The sequence below is a fragment of the Cladophialophora immunda genome, assembly GCF_000835495.1.
Source record: "Cladophialophora immunda strain CBS 83496 unplaced genomic scaffold supercont1.3, whole genome shotgun sequence".
In the NCBI taxonomy this organism is placed as follows: Eukaryota; Fungi; Ascomycota; class Eurotiomycetes; order Chaetothyriales; family Herpotrichiellaceae; genus Cladophialophora; species Cladophialophora immunda.
In genome coordinates, this window is record NW_015622543.1 from 2,297,957 (window position 1) to 2,313,603 (window position 15,647).

At 52.2% G+C, this 15,647-nt stretch overlaps 3 protein-coding genes across 3 annotated transcripts; 2 read left to right on the forward strand and 1 right to left on the reverse strand.

The window, feature by feature from the left end:
* The first annotated feature begins 6,543 nt into the window (after positions 1-6,543).
* PV07_05274 (uncharacterized protein) lies at positions 6,544-8,546 on the forward strand. Its single transcript, XM_016392157.1, has 2 exons — positions 6,544-8,026; positions 8,085-8,546. Exons 1-2 carry the CDS (start codon positions 6,657-6,659, stop codon positions 8,242-8,244), a joined length of 1,530 nt encoding a protein of 509 aa, XP_016249676.1. The 5' UTR covers positions 6,544-6,656; the 3' UTR covers positions 8,245-8,546.
* A 3,187-nt stretch (positions 8,547-11,733) lies between these two features.
* PV07_05275 (uncharacterized protein) lies at positions 11,734-13,664 on the forward strand (the record flags this gene model as incomplete). Its single annotated transcript, XM_016392158.1, has 5 exons — positions 11,734-12,003; positions 12,067-12,386; positions 12,449-13,161; positions 13,277-13,485; positions 13,638-13,664. 5 exons carry the CDS (start codon positions 11,734-11,736, stop codon positions 13,662-13,664), a joined length of 1,539 nt encoding a protein of 512 aa, XP_016249677.1.
* Positions 13,665-13,861: 197 nt separating this feature from the next.
* PV07_05276 (uncharacterized protein) lies at positions 13,862-15,296 on the reverse strand (the record flags this gene model as incomplete). The annotated part of the gene is made up of 4 exons (XM_016392159.1): positions 13,862-14,021; positions 14,197-14,630; positions 14,705-15,034; positions 15,093-15,296. The coding sequence occupies 4 exons, from the start codon at positions 15,294-15,296 to the stop codon at positions 13,862-13,864; spliced, it is 1,128 nt and encodes a 375-aa protein (XP_016249678.1).
* Positions 15,297-15,647: the final 351 nt, after the last annotated feature.

The following is a 15,647-nucleotide window of genomic DNA, read 5'->3' on the forward strand; positions in this document are numbered from 1 at the left end:
TCACCGCCTTTGCGTTCCCCATTTTTGGGCCCATCATGTACGCCCAGCTGGGCTACGGGTGGGGTAACACCCTGTTGGCCGTGCTGTCGCTGGTCCTGGGGCTTGCGGGCCCAGCAGTGTTGTGGGTGTACGGGGCCCAACTGAGGGCTCGAGGGTTGAGGAAATCAAAAGAATCCGGTCATGAATAGACTTTGCATAAACAATCAGCCCTACCCGCTGACGGCAGAATCACTCTCGGAAGATGCAATGTCCGTTGTATGAGGAATTCATTTCCAACAGCCCCTTTTAGCACGGTGCTGTAGAAATGGATTTTCGGCTGTGCGGAGAAAGGGGGAGCATGGCTTCGTACGTCATCAGATACGTTCTAGAAGCATATGTCTAGGCGACAGACAGACTGCGCTGAGCAGGATCAGAGATGGAATGACTGACTTGATTGTCTTTCCATTTGAGCGACAGCCCAAAGGTCGTTGTGGCATACGTTAGAGTGGACGTCGCAGCGTACCCGAGGATAAAGGATTGTCTTCTACGTTCTACCATGCAACCTCTGAAGCCTAGCGTTAGACGGTCTCATACTCACCACCACACGTTTCTATGGAATCAGTGCAGTACAAAATATGTTGAATGTCGTCTCCCAGCTCTCATTTGGAAAGTTGGAAAGTTGATCAAGCAGATTGAGCGTGACGACGAGCATTTTCGTCAACTTTGTCTCTAGCGAAAAGCCGGCCACAGTGCGACTCTCGATACTAGTCCGTATTCAGATGACCCCCTGACGTCAAATCAACACTGAACAGTTGATCAATCTCGGCGTCCCTTTCCAGTGTCCTAACGACGGAGTCGGACGTGTTTGGAGGCGTCAATCAACACAGGTTTACTGACAGACTGGGGACGGAAAGTCCGTGTGGAGCCAGGATTGCATACTATGCTGTTTCGGGAAATTCCCGCGGGACCCCGAAATGTCTTGTCCAACATCATCCTTCCCTTTTCTTCCTGCACCCCTGCATCCGAGACCATCAATAGACCGACGCCATATGCTGGAGTTTGCGCAACTCCAGGTGACTTCGGTCCAGCATCCCTGCGGACCACGTCTCGATTGAACCTTTATAGCCCCGAGCTTTAAGATCCAAAGCTCTTAAGTCCGTCGAGATCAGACATATTGTTCCGCATCCATCTCTGCCTGCATATGCAAGATGGTCATATACATCCGGGCTCATACGCCACCAACTACGGTAATTATCACGACCAGCAATTTCTTGAAAATATAAAACCCCAGGCACTTGGACTGGACCTGTTGATCGCCAACAGCCTCGAAAACAACAGTAACAGCACACATATCCAACCGTCTTCTATCTCCTGTACTAGAAGCACATATTCAAGAACAGAACGCCATGTCGTCCTCCACTACTTCTACCATCGTGCAGTCCAAGGTCATTGAGTTGGCAGCTGGTTATAAAGAACTCGTTGGAGAGCCTCGCATTGTTGGGCTCAAGGCCGATCCCAAATTCTCTCGCCTGCTGGAGAAAGCGGCCCGCAAGGACTTGAGTCCCAACCTCGGAACCGAACTTCGCGACGTCCAGCTGAAGGACCTCACCGACGATCAAGTCGAGGACCTCGCCGCCTTTATTTCCACTCGGGGCGTGGTCGTCTTCCGCGACCAGAATTTCAGCCTGGACGAGCACCTTGCATTTGCGGCACGTCTCGGCGACCTGCAGGAAACCAACCACCCATTTTCCAAGGGCCTTCATCCCGCCTTGCTCCCCATCGCCGCCGACAAGGACTCCAAGTTCGCGCCCGGCGAGGCCTGGCACTCGGACATGTGCGAGGAGCCCTACCCGCCGGCGTACTCGATTCTCTACATGGAAACGGTGCCCCCCAGCGGCGGCGACACCTTGTACGCCAACATGTACGCCGCGTACGACAAGCTCTCGCCTCCGATGAAGCAGTTCCTGGAGGGCAAGACCGCCGTCACCCGCCGCGGCACCCGGAAGTACCGGGGCAACCTGGAGCAGGGGCGCAACACGGCGTGCTCCCACCCGGTGATCCGCACGCACCCGGTGACCGGGTGGCAGATGCTGTTCACCAACGAGCCCTGCTCGGTCCATCTCGACGGCCACTCGCCGCTCGAGTCGGAGCACATCCTGCGCCTCCTGGCGCAGCACATCGAGAAGTCGCCCGAGTTCCAGATCCGCCTGCACTGGGACGCCCACTCGGTCGCCATCTGGGACAACCGCGCCGTCCAGCACCAGGCCATCTGGGACTACTGGCCCGCCGCGCGCAAGGGGCGCCGCGTCGCCGTCATCGGCGGCAAGCCCTACTACGATTCGAATGGGAAGTCCCAGGCTGAAGAGCTGGGAGGGACTCTATCACCAAGGTTCCTGCGCCACGCCGAGGAGTAAGGGCCGGGGACATCACGCACCATCAACCATGCTATCTATTCCTCCCACAGAGCCAACAGGAATGCGGTCTTTTCGTCAGTGTTGGCTGCGTATCGACGTCTCTTGAACCCCCAAATGTCAAGGTAGAGAAGGGGAAAAAACCCATAACGCCGTAGTAAATAGGCTGACAGAAAATAATACACACATTTGTCTCCTCTCGACATAACTCGCAGCCTCTAAGCTTGATCCTGCCCACCATTAATACATAGGTACCCATCGTGGTGGCCGTCCTTTTTACTGGCTCAGCAGCCGCAAATAAGATGTCTCGTCGTGGCTATCCCTAAGTGGAAGCCGACGCGAAAACCCCCATTGCGATTCTAGAAGCCCACACCATGGCTTGTAGGGTTACAAGGATCATTCTCTGGGCGGGGAACGACATGCAACATGCCCCCGAGACATGGGGCCCCTCCATATGGCAAAGGGGATATGTGCTATCTCCGCAGCGAGACACACGCGAGGCGTGGCATCCTGGCATCCTGGGGACGTGGCCTGCATCTCTATTTTCCTCGCTAAAAACAGCAATTCCTTGAGGTATTACATTATCATGTGGTCTATTGTAGGTACTGTTAGGTTACTCTGGGGCAACCCAGGCCTGAAAACTGCAGTTCGAACACACCCAGTACACTCCATGCCCGAAAGAGGTGTGAAATGTGCCGTTCGCGACACCGGTGGCCGGGCAGTGACAAAAGAATCCTGTGTCCTTCTGCACTTTCTTTCTCGGCGGAACTTGTTGGGATCAATAAGTTCCGGAGGCGAGGCCTAGACTTCACGAATCCCTGGTTGTCCTCAGATGGGAGGGTCTCGTCCATCAGAATCTCAACGCCTTTCCGGCCTAACCGCTTCTAGGAATTATCGCGACCCACAAATTAAAGCCTCGATGGAGCAATCATGCACTCTCGCTTGTGCTGATGGGCTAGACTGTCAGTTGTCTCCTCGGCACAACTTTCTCCGGATGCCAATCGTTTGTGGACTGCGGCGGAAGGAGATGTGCTCAGATCAGGCGCACAACTTATTGATACATTGAATTGTGTCCCAATGAACTTCCTAGATCAATTCACGAGACCAATATCCCTAGACCTCCCCATCAGATACTTGCTCGCACTGGGTCTCAGGTCGAGACAGGACTCCAAGGAGACTGACAGGAGGTCCGAGGTCTTGTCTTACCGCTCCGCAAGTATGAACCCTGGGTTGCTGCCAATTTATGCGCAATGGTGTCCATGAGTCAAACGTCAGTGTTATACCTTCAGCCTGTTTTTTGTTGTCGCGGGTAAGAGGCTGCTGGCTGTTCGCCAGAAAACTGTGCGTTGACGGTAACTGTTCATACAACACCTTGAGCAGATGCTGTTTAAAAGACAACCACCGGCAGAACCACAGCGACCGTTCCAAAGCAAATCGTTTGGATCTTTTGACAGAGTTGGCATGAAACTCCAAACACATTCAAGGCATTAGCCAGTGGGCCTTGTCCCGATTGTCCTGTCTTTGTCCACGGCCATTGATGTGATTATGTCTCAGGTAGAGCTGGAAGAGGAGTCTGATGTCGGGCGGTGGTGCCGAAGTTCCAGTTGGAAAGCAGATTTCGAGCTTGGAGCCGCTGTTGGTCATCGGCTGCCAGGGCCACGACGACCTTGACGGCCGAGAGTGTACGTACAGAGTCACCACAGAAGGGACTGGCCAGCCTTTGGTACATTGCGACCTGGAGAACGGAATCCGAATAAGAGATGATCGCCGATCGGTGACGGGGAATGGGAGATATTGGGTCAAGACCCATCGGAGTTGCATTTGATGCCGCGATGACCAAGAGGATAGAATGGAGAATGATCTTAGCAGCGCCGTATATAGCGATGCAATATGAGGTGAAAGTGTCGTCGTAAATTTCCGGCTTTGAGGTTATTGTCAAGGAGAGTTCTTGGAGTCGCTCGTGTCTAGATGACACCACGGGGATGATATTGGGGCTGTCAGGCAATTTCGAGGTGACATCGTTCGCTTGTTCAAAATGCCACCTCCAGTCCTGTAGTCTAGACATGAGCACTAAGACGTCCTTTTCGATCTGGCACTTGGTGTCAGCACCCAGACCGGATATGTTGTGAATGCAATCTCGTAGTGTTTGGCTCTGCTTCCCTGGTGGCAGCTGCAGTACACGACAGAAGGAGAGGAGGATGTCAATGAGAAAATCTGGCGATATCTTGGGGTGATGCGTGAAGGGAATAGTGGTCCAATCTAATGAATCGAACCTGGAGGGCTGATTCTGCCAGAGGGAGTGAAATGCCTGTGCCTCTAGGGTTAGACGTCCACTTTGACAACTCGACAAAGACAGAACATGTAAGGCAAGATCTTACTTCGTAATGGCGCAGTGACCGAAATATTCTATGACCGATTCCAGTGCGGCACTCAAATGGTCCTCTCCTACAGATCATCTCGGCGGCTGCGTTATAATGCGCTGACAGTACATCCGCAGTAGTTTCTCTCATTGTTTCAAAGTATTGAAATAGCAATGGCACGCAGATTGCCAAGTCGGATGGAAGAATATTCGAAAAGTTCCCGTCCGAACCAATTTCGACACATGCTTTTGTGTGAGAGTGCTGGAGGGTCGTCCGGTGGCACTCTAGGCCTGCCGAATACCAGCGCATGGCGTCCATTTCGGCTTGTTTGTGGCCATATGCAACCGCAAAATAGACGAGGGCAGCGGCCCGAATGGAATATTTCACTGATGGCACGAGCTCCATGGATAGGAAGTTGGGCAGCTCTAAGAGCCAAGACTGCGGACAATCCGGATATGTGGCGAAGCGTGCTGTGGAAACAGAATGGACAAATTGACCGACGAAATAGTGCTCGAATACGTTGTTCGAGCACATTTGTTCGGTTATAGGGCAGCCGGGGATGTGCTGCCAGACATTCTCTTCGGGCGTGCTACAGGAAGGGGACGAATCGTTTCCAGGAGTAGTATTCCAGACATCGGCACTGTCCTGTTCAGCATTGTCCTCCCAGAGTTGACCATCCTCGATAGATCGTTCATTCTCCTCCGCAGAAGATGGGTTTGTGTCTGGTGTTTCACCATGGAAGTCCACGATCGTCGCCGGAGACACGAGGGAGTTGGTGGCGTCTTTTGGGGAAGCGGGCTGCTTTGATACTTTGTGTTTCTTCTTTCTCCCTTGTGTGATTTTTTCAGTCATGTCCAGGAATATAGTTCCCTGAATAGGGCCCGAACATGACAAGCCGAGTCGAGAGCATTCTTGACAGGACGGCGGTCTTCCGTCGCACTGCAATGGCTCTGAAAGTCAGACTGCTCCTCTTTGCCTCTCTGCTTGAATGAGGAGGAGTCGCTGCAAATGGTTGGGGAAGAGCGACGAGAGCGACGAGAGCTCACCTTGATATGACGCTGGACGCATTGTTTGCATCCTTTGCTCCGCGGTGGCCGACTCATGTTCTATAGACAGTTTTTTGCAGCACATTTGGCTGGGCGGTTGGTGTTAGTCTAGGCTCCCTCTTCTGACATGTTCGTCAAGTGTTACAGATTGATATAGATTGTTGGCCGAAGTGAGAATTGGAAGGATGAGGCAGCGTTGTATGCCCAGTAGGTTACAGAAAGAAGAGAAATGGTGGGTGCTAGGTTCTTCTCCGGCCAGCTATATCAAGACTTGGTGGGAGGTGAGGTGGTTGAAGAATTGGGGGGGGTGGAGAAGAGCCAAAGTCCCGGCAACTTATGCAGATTCTCAATGACCTAGGCCCAGCTGGCATGGGCGAGAGAATACGGGTCTTCAGGCCTTGGTAGCGCAATGGTGAAGCCGCCCCCGGCAGCATAGGAGACGGCCTCTAGGCAGTGTGGGTGGTCGCGACGCCTATTTGTCGGCACCGGTCCCCTGGGAAGATCACGAGCGTTGTGTGTACATGTACCAGTCCTCGGGGTGTGGCAGGATGCGGGGAGAGGCTGGTGAGGCAGGTGGCTTACTGGCGCTGTGAGCCTCGTGCGTCCAAGCTCCCTCCGTCATGCACCCCAACCTTATCTGCGCAGGGGTGTCTGCGATAAGGTTGCCGTGCAGCTGGTGGCGCCCTGCGGTGAATGCATGGCTGCACCGAGTGCTCGGTACATATGACACCATCTGTACCTGTTGATCGCAACTTCGCCGCATTTTCCAAAACTGTCCACATATCAGTTGCTTCCGCCAAATAACCCTGCAAGCTGCCTCAGTCTCATCCACCCTTCCTCCTCCTAAGCCACATCTCACCATGGTCCGCAAAACCTCCTCGGGTTTCTTCTCGTCCATTCACGAAGACATGCCTCTCCACGTATCAAGGGGCTATGACCGAATAGTCCAGCATACTGCCTACCCATCCTCCTCGATACCTCCTAGTCCCCAAATAGAGAAATTCTTTCCTGAGAGATATACCCAGCCGTACCTGGACTTTATGACCCAGAACCCGACCATCTTTCACGCCGTGGACCACTTCACAAAGAAATTAGACAGGGCCGGCTATGTGTATCTATCAGAACGTGAGCAGTGGAAGATTCAGCCCGGCGGGAAATACTATACAAAGCGGAATGGCAGTGCATTCATTGCCTTTGCTGTCGGGAAAGACTACAAGCCTGGAAATGGCGTTGGGATAGTCGCCGGTCATATCGATGCTCTCACTGCAAAGGTCAAGCCAGTTCCAAAGCTGCTGACAAAAGCTGGGTACGTCCAGCTCGGTGTCGCACCCTACGCCGGGGGATTGAACATGACCTGGTGGGATAGAGATTTGGGTATCGGCGGCAAGGTTCTTGTGAAGAACGACGATGGGATAATAGAAGAGAAGCTTGTCAAACTGGACTGGCCCATTGCAAGGATACCAACACTTGCACCCCATTTTGGAGCAGCTGCCATGGGTCCGTTTAACCTTGAGACCAACATGGTCCCGATCATCGGACTTGACAATTCGGACATTTCGGGAAAGGAGCTGCCATCACTGAAGCTACCTGCCGGAACTTTTGTCGCAAAGCAACCAGAGCGTCTGGTGCGAGCGATTGCAGGACGATTGGGTGTCAAAGAGTATACTTCTATCGTCAACTGGGAACTGGAGCTTTTCGATATCCAGCCCGCCCAGCTTGGCGGCTTGGATAAGGAGTTCATCTTTGCAGGCAGAATCGACGATAAGCTCTGCTGCTTTGCTGCTATCGAAGGGCTTCTCGCCTCCCCCGACGACGCTTCCCCCGGTATCATTAAAATGGTTGGGTGCTTCGACGATGAAGAAGTCGGAAGCTATTTAAGGCAAGGTGCACGATCCAACTTCATGCCCAGCGTCATCTCGAGGATCTGCGAGGCCTTGAACGACTACTGTGGTCCCAACCTGATCAATCAGACCCTGGCAAACTCATTTCTCGTCTCTTCCGATGTGATCCATGCTGTCAATCCCAACTTCCTCTACGCGTACTTGGAGAATCACTCGCCGCGCCTGAATATCGGAGTGGCCGTCTCCGCGGATCCTAACGGACACATGACAACCGACAGCGCCTCCTCTGCCTTGTTGTCACGAATTGCTGAGAAATGTGGTAGCACATTGCAAGTGTTTCAAATTCGAAATGACAGTCGGAGCGGTGGCACTATTGGACCTATGACTAGGTATGTTCCTCCAAAGCCAGATCTAGAGTGATGGATGCTAACTATAGGGCGCTTGAAGCTCAAAATTAGGGTGTCGCGCAATCGACTGCGGCATCCCGCAGTTATCAATGCATTCTATCCGAGCAACCACAGGGTCGCTCGACCCCGGTCTCGGAGTGCAACTATACAAAGGCTTTTTCGATTATTATGAAGAGGTCGACGCCGAGTTTGCCAACTAGCATGCGCAGGATTATGTAAAGGGTTGTAACAATACCGCGGCACATAGAAACTAGAGACTCGCGATTGTCGGTTCAATAGAAGCTTAAACCAGGCTCCATTTCGATTCAAACACTTTAGGTGTAGCTACGTCCGTGCACTGCCTGGAAACCAATCAAGCCCCTATCGCATCAGAAACACTTCAACCGAGGTATAGACAACTTGTTCACAGCAGCTGGTGGAGATCTGAGCAGCAACATTGGGGAAAGTCACTCAGGGCTATAGTACGGACATGGCTCACCGTTTAGTTGATTGTGGAAATGAGAAGAGTTTTTCAAGTCTTTCTGCTCTGAGCCGATCGAACCGATGATCGAACGTGTTTACAATTCATTTGTTTGCCCACAATTCGCGCGTTCAGATTCTCTTCGGAAACTCATAATCCTCTACCTCCTTTTCGAAAAATCTGCTTGTGGCCGAGGATTAACTCTGTTATCGGAGTGGATCTTTTGTTCTCAGTTACTTGTTTGGCGCTTTTCTCGAGGACCAGCAAAGTAGGGAGCTGCTGCAAGAAGCCAACGCGGAGTCCTTTTCAGTCTCCTTTGTCTCAAATGCTCTGAATAGATCTCCAATCTTTGTTCAATTACTAAGGTCGAATCTTCAACCTTTCAGCATTGCGCACAGCATAAAGAGTTAGGCCCATGCTTTGTCTGAAGGTAAAAGAGATTCTGTCGTCTTATATATGAGGGAGGTGAGCTGCTGCGGGTGCATGAACCTCGTACCATTCAGAGGAGAGTCCTATCAGACACATTAGTCCACACTCGGCCTAGCATAATACATCCCCAGAAATACATAAACAGACAAGTCAAATCTCCCTACCAACATCCACCATGGCTTCATCAGCCTCAAGTTCGACACAGATTGAACCACCCTTCGAGCAACGTCTTGCCCTCTCACACCTTCTACTCGAGTTGTTCAGGGCGATCGACCATGAAGCAATCTTTGACGCTAAATCGAGGGACAATGAAGTGATGGACCTTGAAGAAGGAGAAATCCTATCAAACACGAACATTCACCTTGAAGAAGATGAGTTCCAGTACCCAGAAGAGCTAACCATGCATATTGTCCTCGCAGATGCGTTGCAGTATCTACAGGTGCGGAAACTGGGCTTCGTCGCCAGCCGAGAGGTGCGAAGCTACTCCTACGAAGAACTTGTTGTGTCTCTGAAGAGGCATCTGAAGTCGTCTCAGCCCTGTCGAGCAAAATATCAATCTGCGAACGGCACATCGACAACCAAGAGCGATCGGACATATAACCGCGTCCAACAGGCAGTGAAAACAGTCATTGCGCAATTGGAGGAAGGGAATTGGCCGATTGAGCCAGTGGCGAGGTACGCATGCAGTGATGACTCTTGCGCAAGGTACGGCGATGCCAACGCACCATGCAGGGTGCAAGAAAGCACACGAAGTGGTCTATCTTCCGACAGCGAAGGTGCATTTCCCTGTCAGAAAACCCATCACACGGTAAGTCCCGCTTCTATAAAACGATCCCCAGGTGCCATTTCTGCCTTGTTTGCAAATTCGAGTACACGGACCCCATCCCAAGTGACAACCCATTACACTATCGAATACATCAAAGAAAACCGCACAACTTCTTCGACCCCAATCTATGTGAGAAGATCCCCCGGCGCCATTTCCGCTGTTTTTGCAAACCCGCACCCAAAGACTTGGTCTCCGGCAGAGAGTAATTGTTCCATCACGCCCAGCGAGAGCGCTTCCCAAGTTCGTTTCCGAAAGGAACGCGTGGCAAAGGGATCCAATCCCATAGTGACAACATCCCAGGATGAACGTCTGAATACGGTAAGATACATCCGCAAGCCAGGATCACTCTCTGCGATATTTAATGATCCACAACCACACTCTACACCTTCGTTTGAGCCAATGAAACCAGAATTGGAGAGATCGAAGATAGATATCGGGGAAGGGAGGATACTGGCGACAGCAGCAACCGGAAAACAAGAGCAAGAAGGCGTGGAGAGAGCATTAGAGAGGATCGATGCTTTGATCGATGACTGGTTAAAGGAGGAATAAGCTGCCACTTCGAAGTGTCATTAGGGGTTGCAGCCTCGTCGTGACCCCTCGCCAAGCCTTTTCCCATGAACTGTTCTGCCTTCCGAGGTACGAGACGTTGGATACTTCTAATCAAAAATCCAAGATTCCAAGGTTATTAACAATCAAGACAACTTGTTTCCGACTTCCCAGCTTGACCAGAGTCTAATACTTAAAGCTAAGAACTCCTTCCACGGGTATATCTCTCTGGCTTTTGGTTGATATCGCCTTGGCTACTTACAGATTGCCCAAGACTGGTCGACATTACTCCAATCCTAACGAGACTTCAACCTTGGGTTGGAATTCTACCGTGTCTCCAGAGCGCCTGTGTCTCTTCCACTCAGTGGATCCTTCAATCTCGGACTGACCATGGACACCATCCCGATCAGCCGCTGCAGCCTCTTTCTCCGAGCTCTCCCGGAAGACAGCAAGCCGGGCAATTGCCTAGGATAGACAGGGACGTGGTCTCACCGGCTCTCGACGATGCACCTACTTCCTTGCCCTTCCATCGCTGGTCCCAATTTGGGAAAAAGAGGCCTATTGGCTTTGGAAACAGTCACCATACGAGACAAAGTTGAACAGGTCGGTAAGGTCCCCGGGGCACAGCACAGCAGCGATGCCCCCTAACCCACAGTCTCCACACGAGGTTTGTCTGCATTTCCGAGGTTATATGCCCAACAAGGTAGGGTGGCTCTCTCGGTTGTATGTCATCGCGGGAGAACACGAATACGAGGTACTTTTGCTCTGGGCACCCCTTCAATCTCCCAATCAATGCAATCGCCGAAAGTTTCCTAACCACCTCCATTGCTTGCTCTACGCAAATCATCAAGTAACCTTATCACATCTGCATTTTGCCGCAGCCCAATTCCTCACGATTTCACAGACCGTCGACCATTCCCCCGCACTTTCCCCAGGTCCACGCGCGCGGGCCTTGCCACGGGCCAAGTTGAAACGTGGGGCTTCAGGCCAAGGAGTCCTTCCCTAAGCGATGTCATCGGACTGGAATCCCGCACGCAAGCAACCAATTGCCCAGTTGTTGATCGACAAAGATGGATAGAGCCCAGCCTTGGCTTCTTCTTGACCTGCATTGCCAACACTTCACTTCCCCAAAATCCAGCAGTGTCCCCCCCGCATAGCACCCAAGTTTGAGTCGATATCCTCGGAATACAGCAGTTGTTGATACTTGGCGAACAAGGCAGATAACCGAAGACATGGATTGCCGAACGGTATCCAGAACGAAGCCTTTAAATGTCTGGTCGGGCTGGTCCCGGGTCTTGGTGTCTTGTCTTTCACCATCGGGCTCTTCTCTTCCTGGGGTGTTTTCTCTCCTTGATCGTCCCCATCTCTAAGAGTTTTCACGCCTCACGTATCAATCTTATTGCCATCTCGCTAGATTTTTGAGGCAACATGTCGGATTTGGAGAAACCAGAAGCCATACAGGCTGATGCCACGCCCAAGAACCCAGACGATGACGTGACGGAGCTCAAAAAGACCATCACAGTCGACACTGTTCACAACGATGAGGCCATGAAAGTCCTTGTTGCTTATACTGGCGAGCAAACGTGGGACGAGAAGGAAGAAAAGAAAGTCCAGAGGAAGATCGATCGACGGTTGCTTCCGATCCTCTGCGCCACGTACGGGCTGCAGTATTATGACAAGGCCATGCTCTCGCAAGCGGTACGTGGCTCGACTGAACTCGTCCTTGACTCGATCTTTTTGTACTCATCATGACGTTCATAGGCACTTTTTGGGCTCCGAACCGATCTCGAGCTCGAAGTCGGCAACCGCTACTCGTTCTCTGCAGCAATCTTCTATCTGGGCTTCATCGTCGGTGCATATCCGGCCATCGTCATGGCCCAGCGTTTCCCCATTGAGCGAGTTGCTTCTGGTATCGTCTGCGTCTGGGGGATATGTTTGATGTGCACTGCTGCTTGCCACAACTGGCAGAGCCTCTACGCCCAGCGATTTTTCTTGGGCTTTTTGGAGTCCGGAATCAGTCCCATGTTCATGTTGGTCGTTGGACAGTTTTACAAGAAGAATGAGCAGGCATTGCGGATGGGGTAAGTCAAACCCGTCTAATACATTTCACTTGTCCAGTTACTAATAGATGATCAACCTGAAGAGCCTGGTATTGCTGCACCGGCTACGTCTCGATTGTCTCACCACTGATCAACTACGGCCTTGGTCACATTCACGGCTCTCTCTCTCCCTGGCGCTATATGTACTTGGTCGCTGGAGCTCTCACCATAATTTGGTCTGTTGTCATCCTCTTCTTCATGCCTCCTGACCCTATCCGCGCACGGGGCTTCAACGAACGGGAACGATATATTGCCGTGGCTCGCTTGCGGATCAACAACGCCGGCGTGCGCAACACACATTTCAAAAAGGAACAGCTCTGGGAACTCCTGCTCGACGTGAAGTTCTGGATCGTCTTCGCAATGGCATTCCTCATTATGATTGCAAATGGACCCGTCTCGACCTTCACCCCAATCATCATTGCCAGTTTCGGGTTCAACACGTTGAATTCGTTACTGCTGGTCATGCCGGCGGGTGCGATCATCGGGACAATAGAATGGGTGGCGCCTTATATTGCGTACAAGTTTCCCGGAATGCGAGCTTACCTGGTTACGATTTGCGAGATGGGCACGATCTTGGCCAGTCTCCTGCTCTGGTTGTTGCCGAGAGATGCCACGGGCGGGTTGCTGTTTGGGGCGTACATCCTGGCGAGCTTCGGAGGCGGCTATGCGGTGTTGATGGGCATGCAGATCGCCAACACGGCCGGGTATACGAAGAGGAGTTTGGCAAGTTCGGGCATTTTTGTGGGCTATTGTCTAGGTATGTTCCTTTCTTTGCCTTGTCTCAGTGCGATGCGATGCCCATGGCGCGCCGGGCATCCCCCTATGTCACACTACGTGAGACGGCACACCATATTCTAACTCTGGAACCCTAGGCAACTTCGTCGGTCCCCTCCTCTTCAAACCTGAGGACGCCCCCGTCTACGCACCGGGCTTTATCGCCGTCGTCATCACCTCGGCAGTCGCCGCCGCCCTGTCCATCGTGTATCGATTCATCTGTGTCTGGGAGAATAAGAAGCGCGACCAGGCGGGCACAATGGAGGCGTTCGAGCACGCTTACGAGGACGATTTGACGGACAAGAAGGTACGCACCACTGTGCAACGCTTACTATTCCGGCACCTACCTCCCCTTCTTCCCAACCCTTGAAATGCGGATTGCATCATTTCCCTCTTTTTCTTTCCTCGCGTTGTGGTTATCAAATGAGAGTGCTGATCGATGATTCTTGAATGCTACAGAATCCGCAATTCAGGTACACGCTCTAGGCCTTGGAGTCCTGTCGGGCGGTATCGATGTGCTAGACGCGCTTAGATTGCAGCTTGGATCTGGAGTCACCCGACGAGCTGCTGCCGGGGTCTATTGGCCTCCCAAAACTGCTCGTCAGCCGGCCAAAAAATACCTACCCATCGAGATAGATGTACAAGACAAGTCCTTGACCAGTAGCCATTCGTAAGATTGATTTCTATCGCGGTGGCGGCTGTAGCGTCACGCATTTCAAGCCGAGGGTATGATTTCCTTTTATCACATTTGTTCGCCGCTTTCTGCTCGTGGCGTCTTCTCGATTCCTCTCCGCTGCTTCGTCCGTAGCGTAGGAGACCGCGGGGTCGTGGGTGAAGACATTTCTAGAACAGTTAGCAAGCACCATCCCGTTTCAATGTGCTGTGGTTTGTTGCCTTGGAAGGCAGGAGGGAGAGACGCCATAAATTATGTTAGGGTAAGGATTATGCCATTGATTGTAGGAGAAACATCGGGCCTAAGATATTGGAGACCAGCCTCGCATTTTCCTTCTCAACCTACAAAAGCGCCTCCCAGTTCATCACATTGTAAGCGTTCTTCACAGTGGTCAAGTCGCTCTGTTTGATGCCCAGCTCCTCCCTCGTCAACAGACCCTCCTCACCGCTCCAACTCTCGTCTCTCAATTCACTCCACATAGCCATCATGATGCCCATTTCCAGCCCGAAGCCAGGCCAGACGGCACTGAAATCATCCAGCGAAGTTTGCACGTATGTGGAGGGCTTGCCGGTGACTTCGGACCAGTCGCTCAGCAGTTTCCCCGTCGTGGTGTCTTCGCTGTGAGCGAGGACGAAGCGGCCCTGGGGACGAAGCGTGAGGCCCGGTTGCTTCAGAACGGAGAGGGCGAAAACCCCAATGTCCTTGTGCGGGTCGCCGATTGCCTTGATGGGAGTGTCGGGCCGAGCTGGGGACAGTTGGACGTATGCATTGGCGGTTTTCTGCGCACCCCTTGGTCAGCCACTGGGGGACTATGCAGTATACACACGCAATAAGCTGAACGGGCTGGGCTTACCAAGAAATTCGGTGTGAATATTGGGTAGGCAAAGTTATTCCCATACCAGGTGATCCAGAAGAAGGTTGTCTTGGCGAGTAAGGCTTTATCAGAGCGGATATAGTCGTCGATCCGGTTCTTGCCTTCAAAGTGTGGCACGATGTACTTGCCGTCGGTCAGCTTATTGCCGTTGGGGAGTGTGCTCCAGACGTAATGTTCCAGAGTGGCTGTCTTGGAGGCGGCTCTGGCCATGTTGATTCCCTGGGCGACTTCGATGTCAATTGCCCTTTCGGGCCCGTGGGTAATGAATGGCTCAAAGAAATCAGTTATGGCGAAGATGGCGTGGGAGCCCTATATATTCTCAATGGTTAGCGGTTAACCTCACGAATCGAGGCGCAAGTTTTCGTACTGCAAATGCTCTAATCAGTGATTGCTCGTCGTTGATATCGGCCTTGACGACTTCAACGCCCCGCCGGGCCAGAGCAGCGGCCTTCTCGCTATTGGGATTGCGGGTTAGACCTCTGATCTTGTAGGTGCCATCTTCGAGCGCCGCATCAATAAGAGAAAGACCTTGAGTACCCGTGGCACCGACAACGGTCAACAGCTTGGCCATGATATCTGAGCAAAAGTAGCCTGTTGTTACAGAGTGTTTATGAATATGAGATGTGAACTGAAGAAAGCCTTTGAATGTTTCTGCCTTATGCTGACTTATTGAGGGCTTGAGATATCTTCTGCCTCCATGAGAGCGAGGCGTCGAATTCTTATACCTGGGGCCGCTTGGCTCCTATTAACTTACCTTCTGAACGACATACTGCTAAGCAATTCGATCGGGTAGCGTCCTAGCAGTCTGCCTGGAGTAACGCCATCACCATGCTCTTGCAACACAAAGAGCAGCAAGCACAGACGAATACGAGAGATGAATAATGGAGGCTTTTTTCGGCAAGATTTGGATAGCTTCTCACAC

What these genes read in the sequence shown, in the direction of transcription:
- PV07_05274 (XM_016392157.1), top strand. Translation starts at nt 6,657, where the DNA reads ATGGTCCGCAAAACCTCCTCGGGTTTCTTCTCGTCCATTCACGAAGAC. An exon ending in ACTATTGGACCTATGACTAG is followed by an intron (nt 8,027 to 8,084) that starts GTATGTTCCTCC and finishes GGGCGCTTGAAG; the next exon opens with CTCAAAATTAGGGTGTCGCG.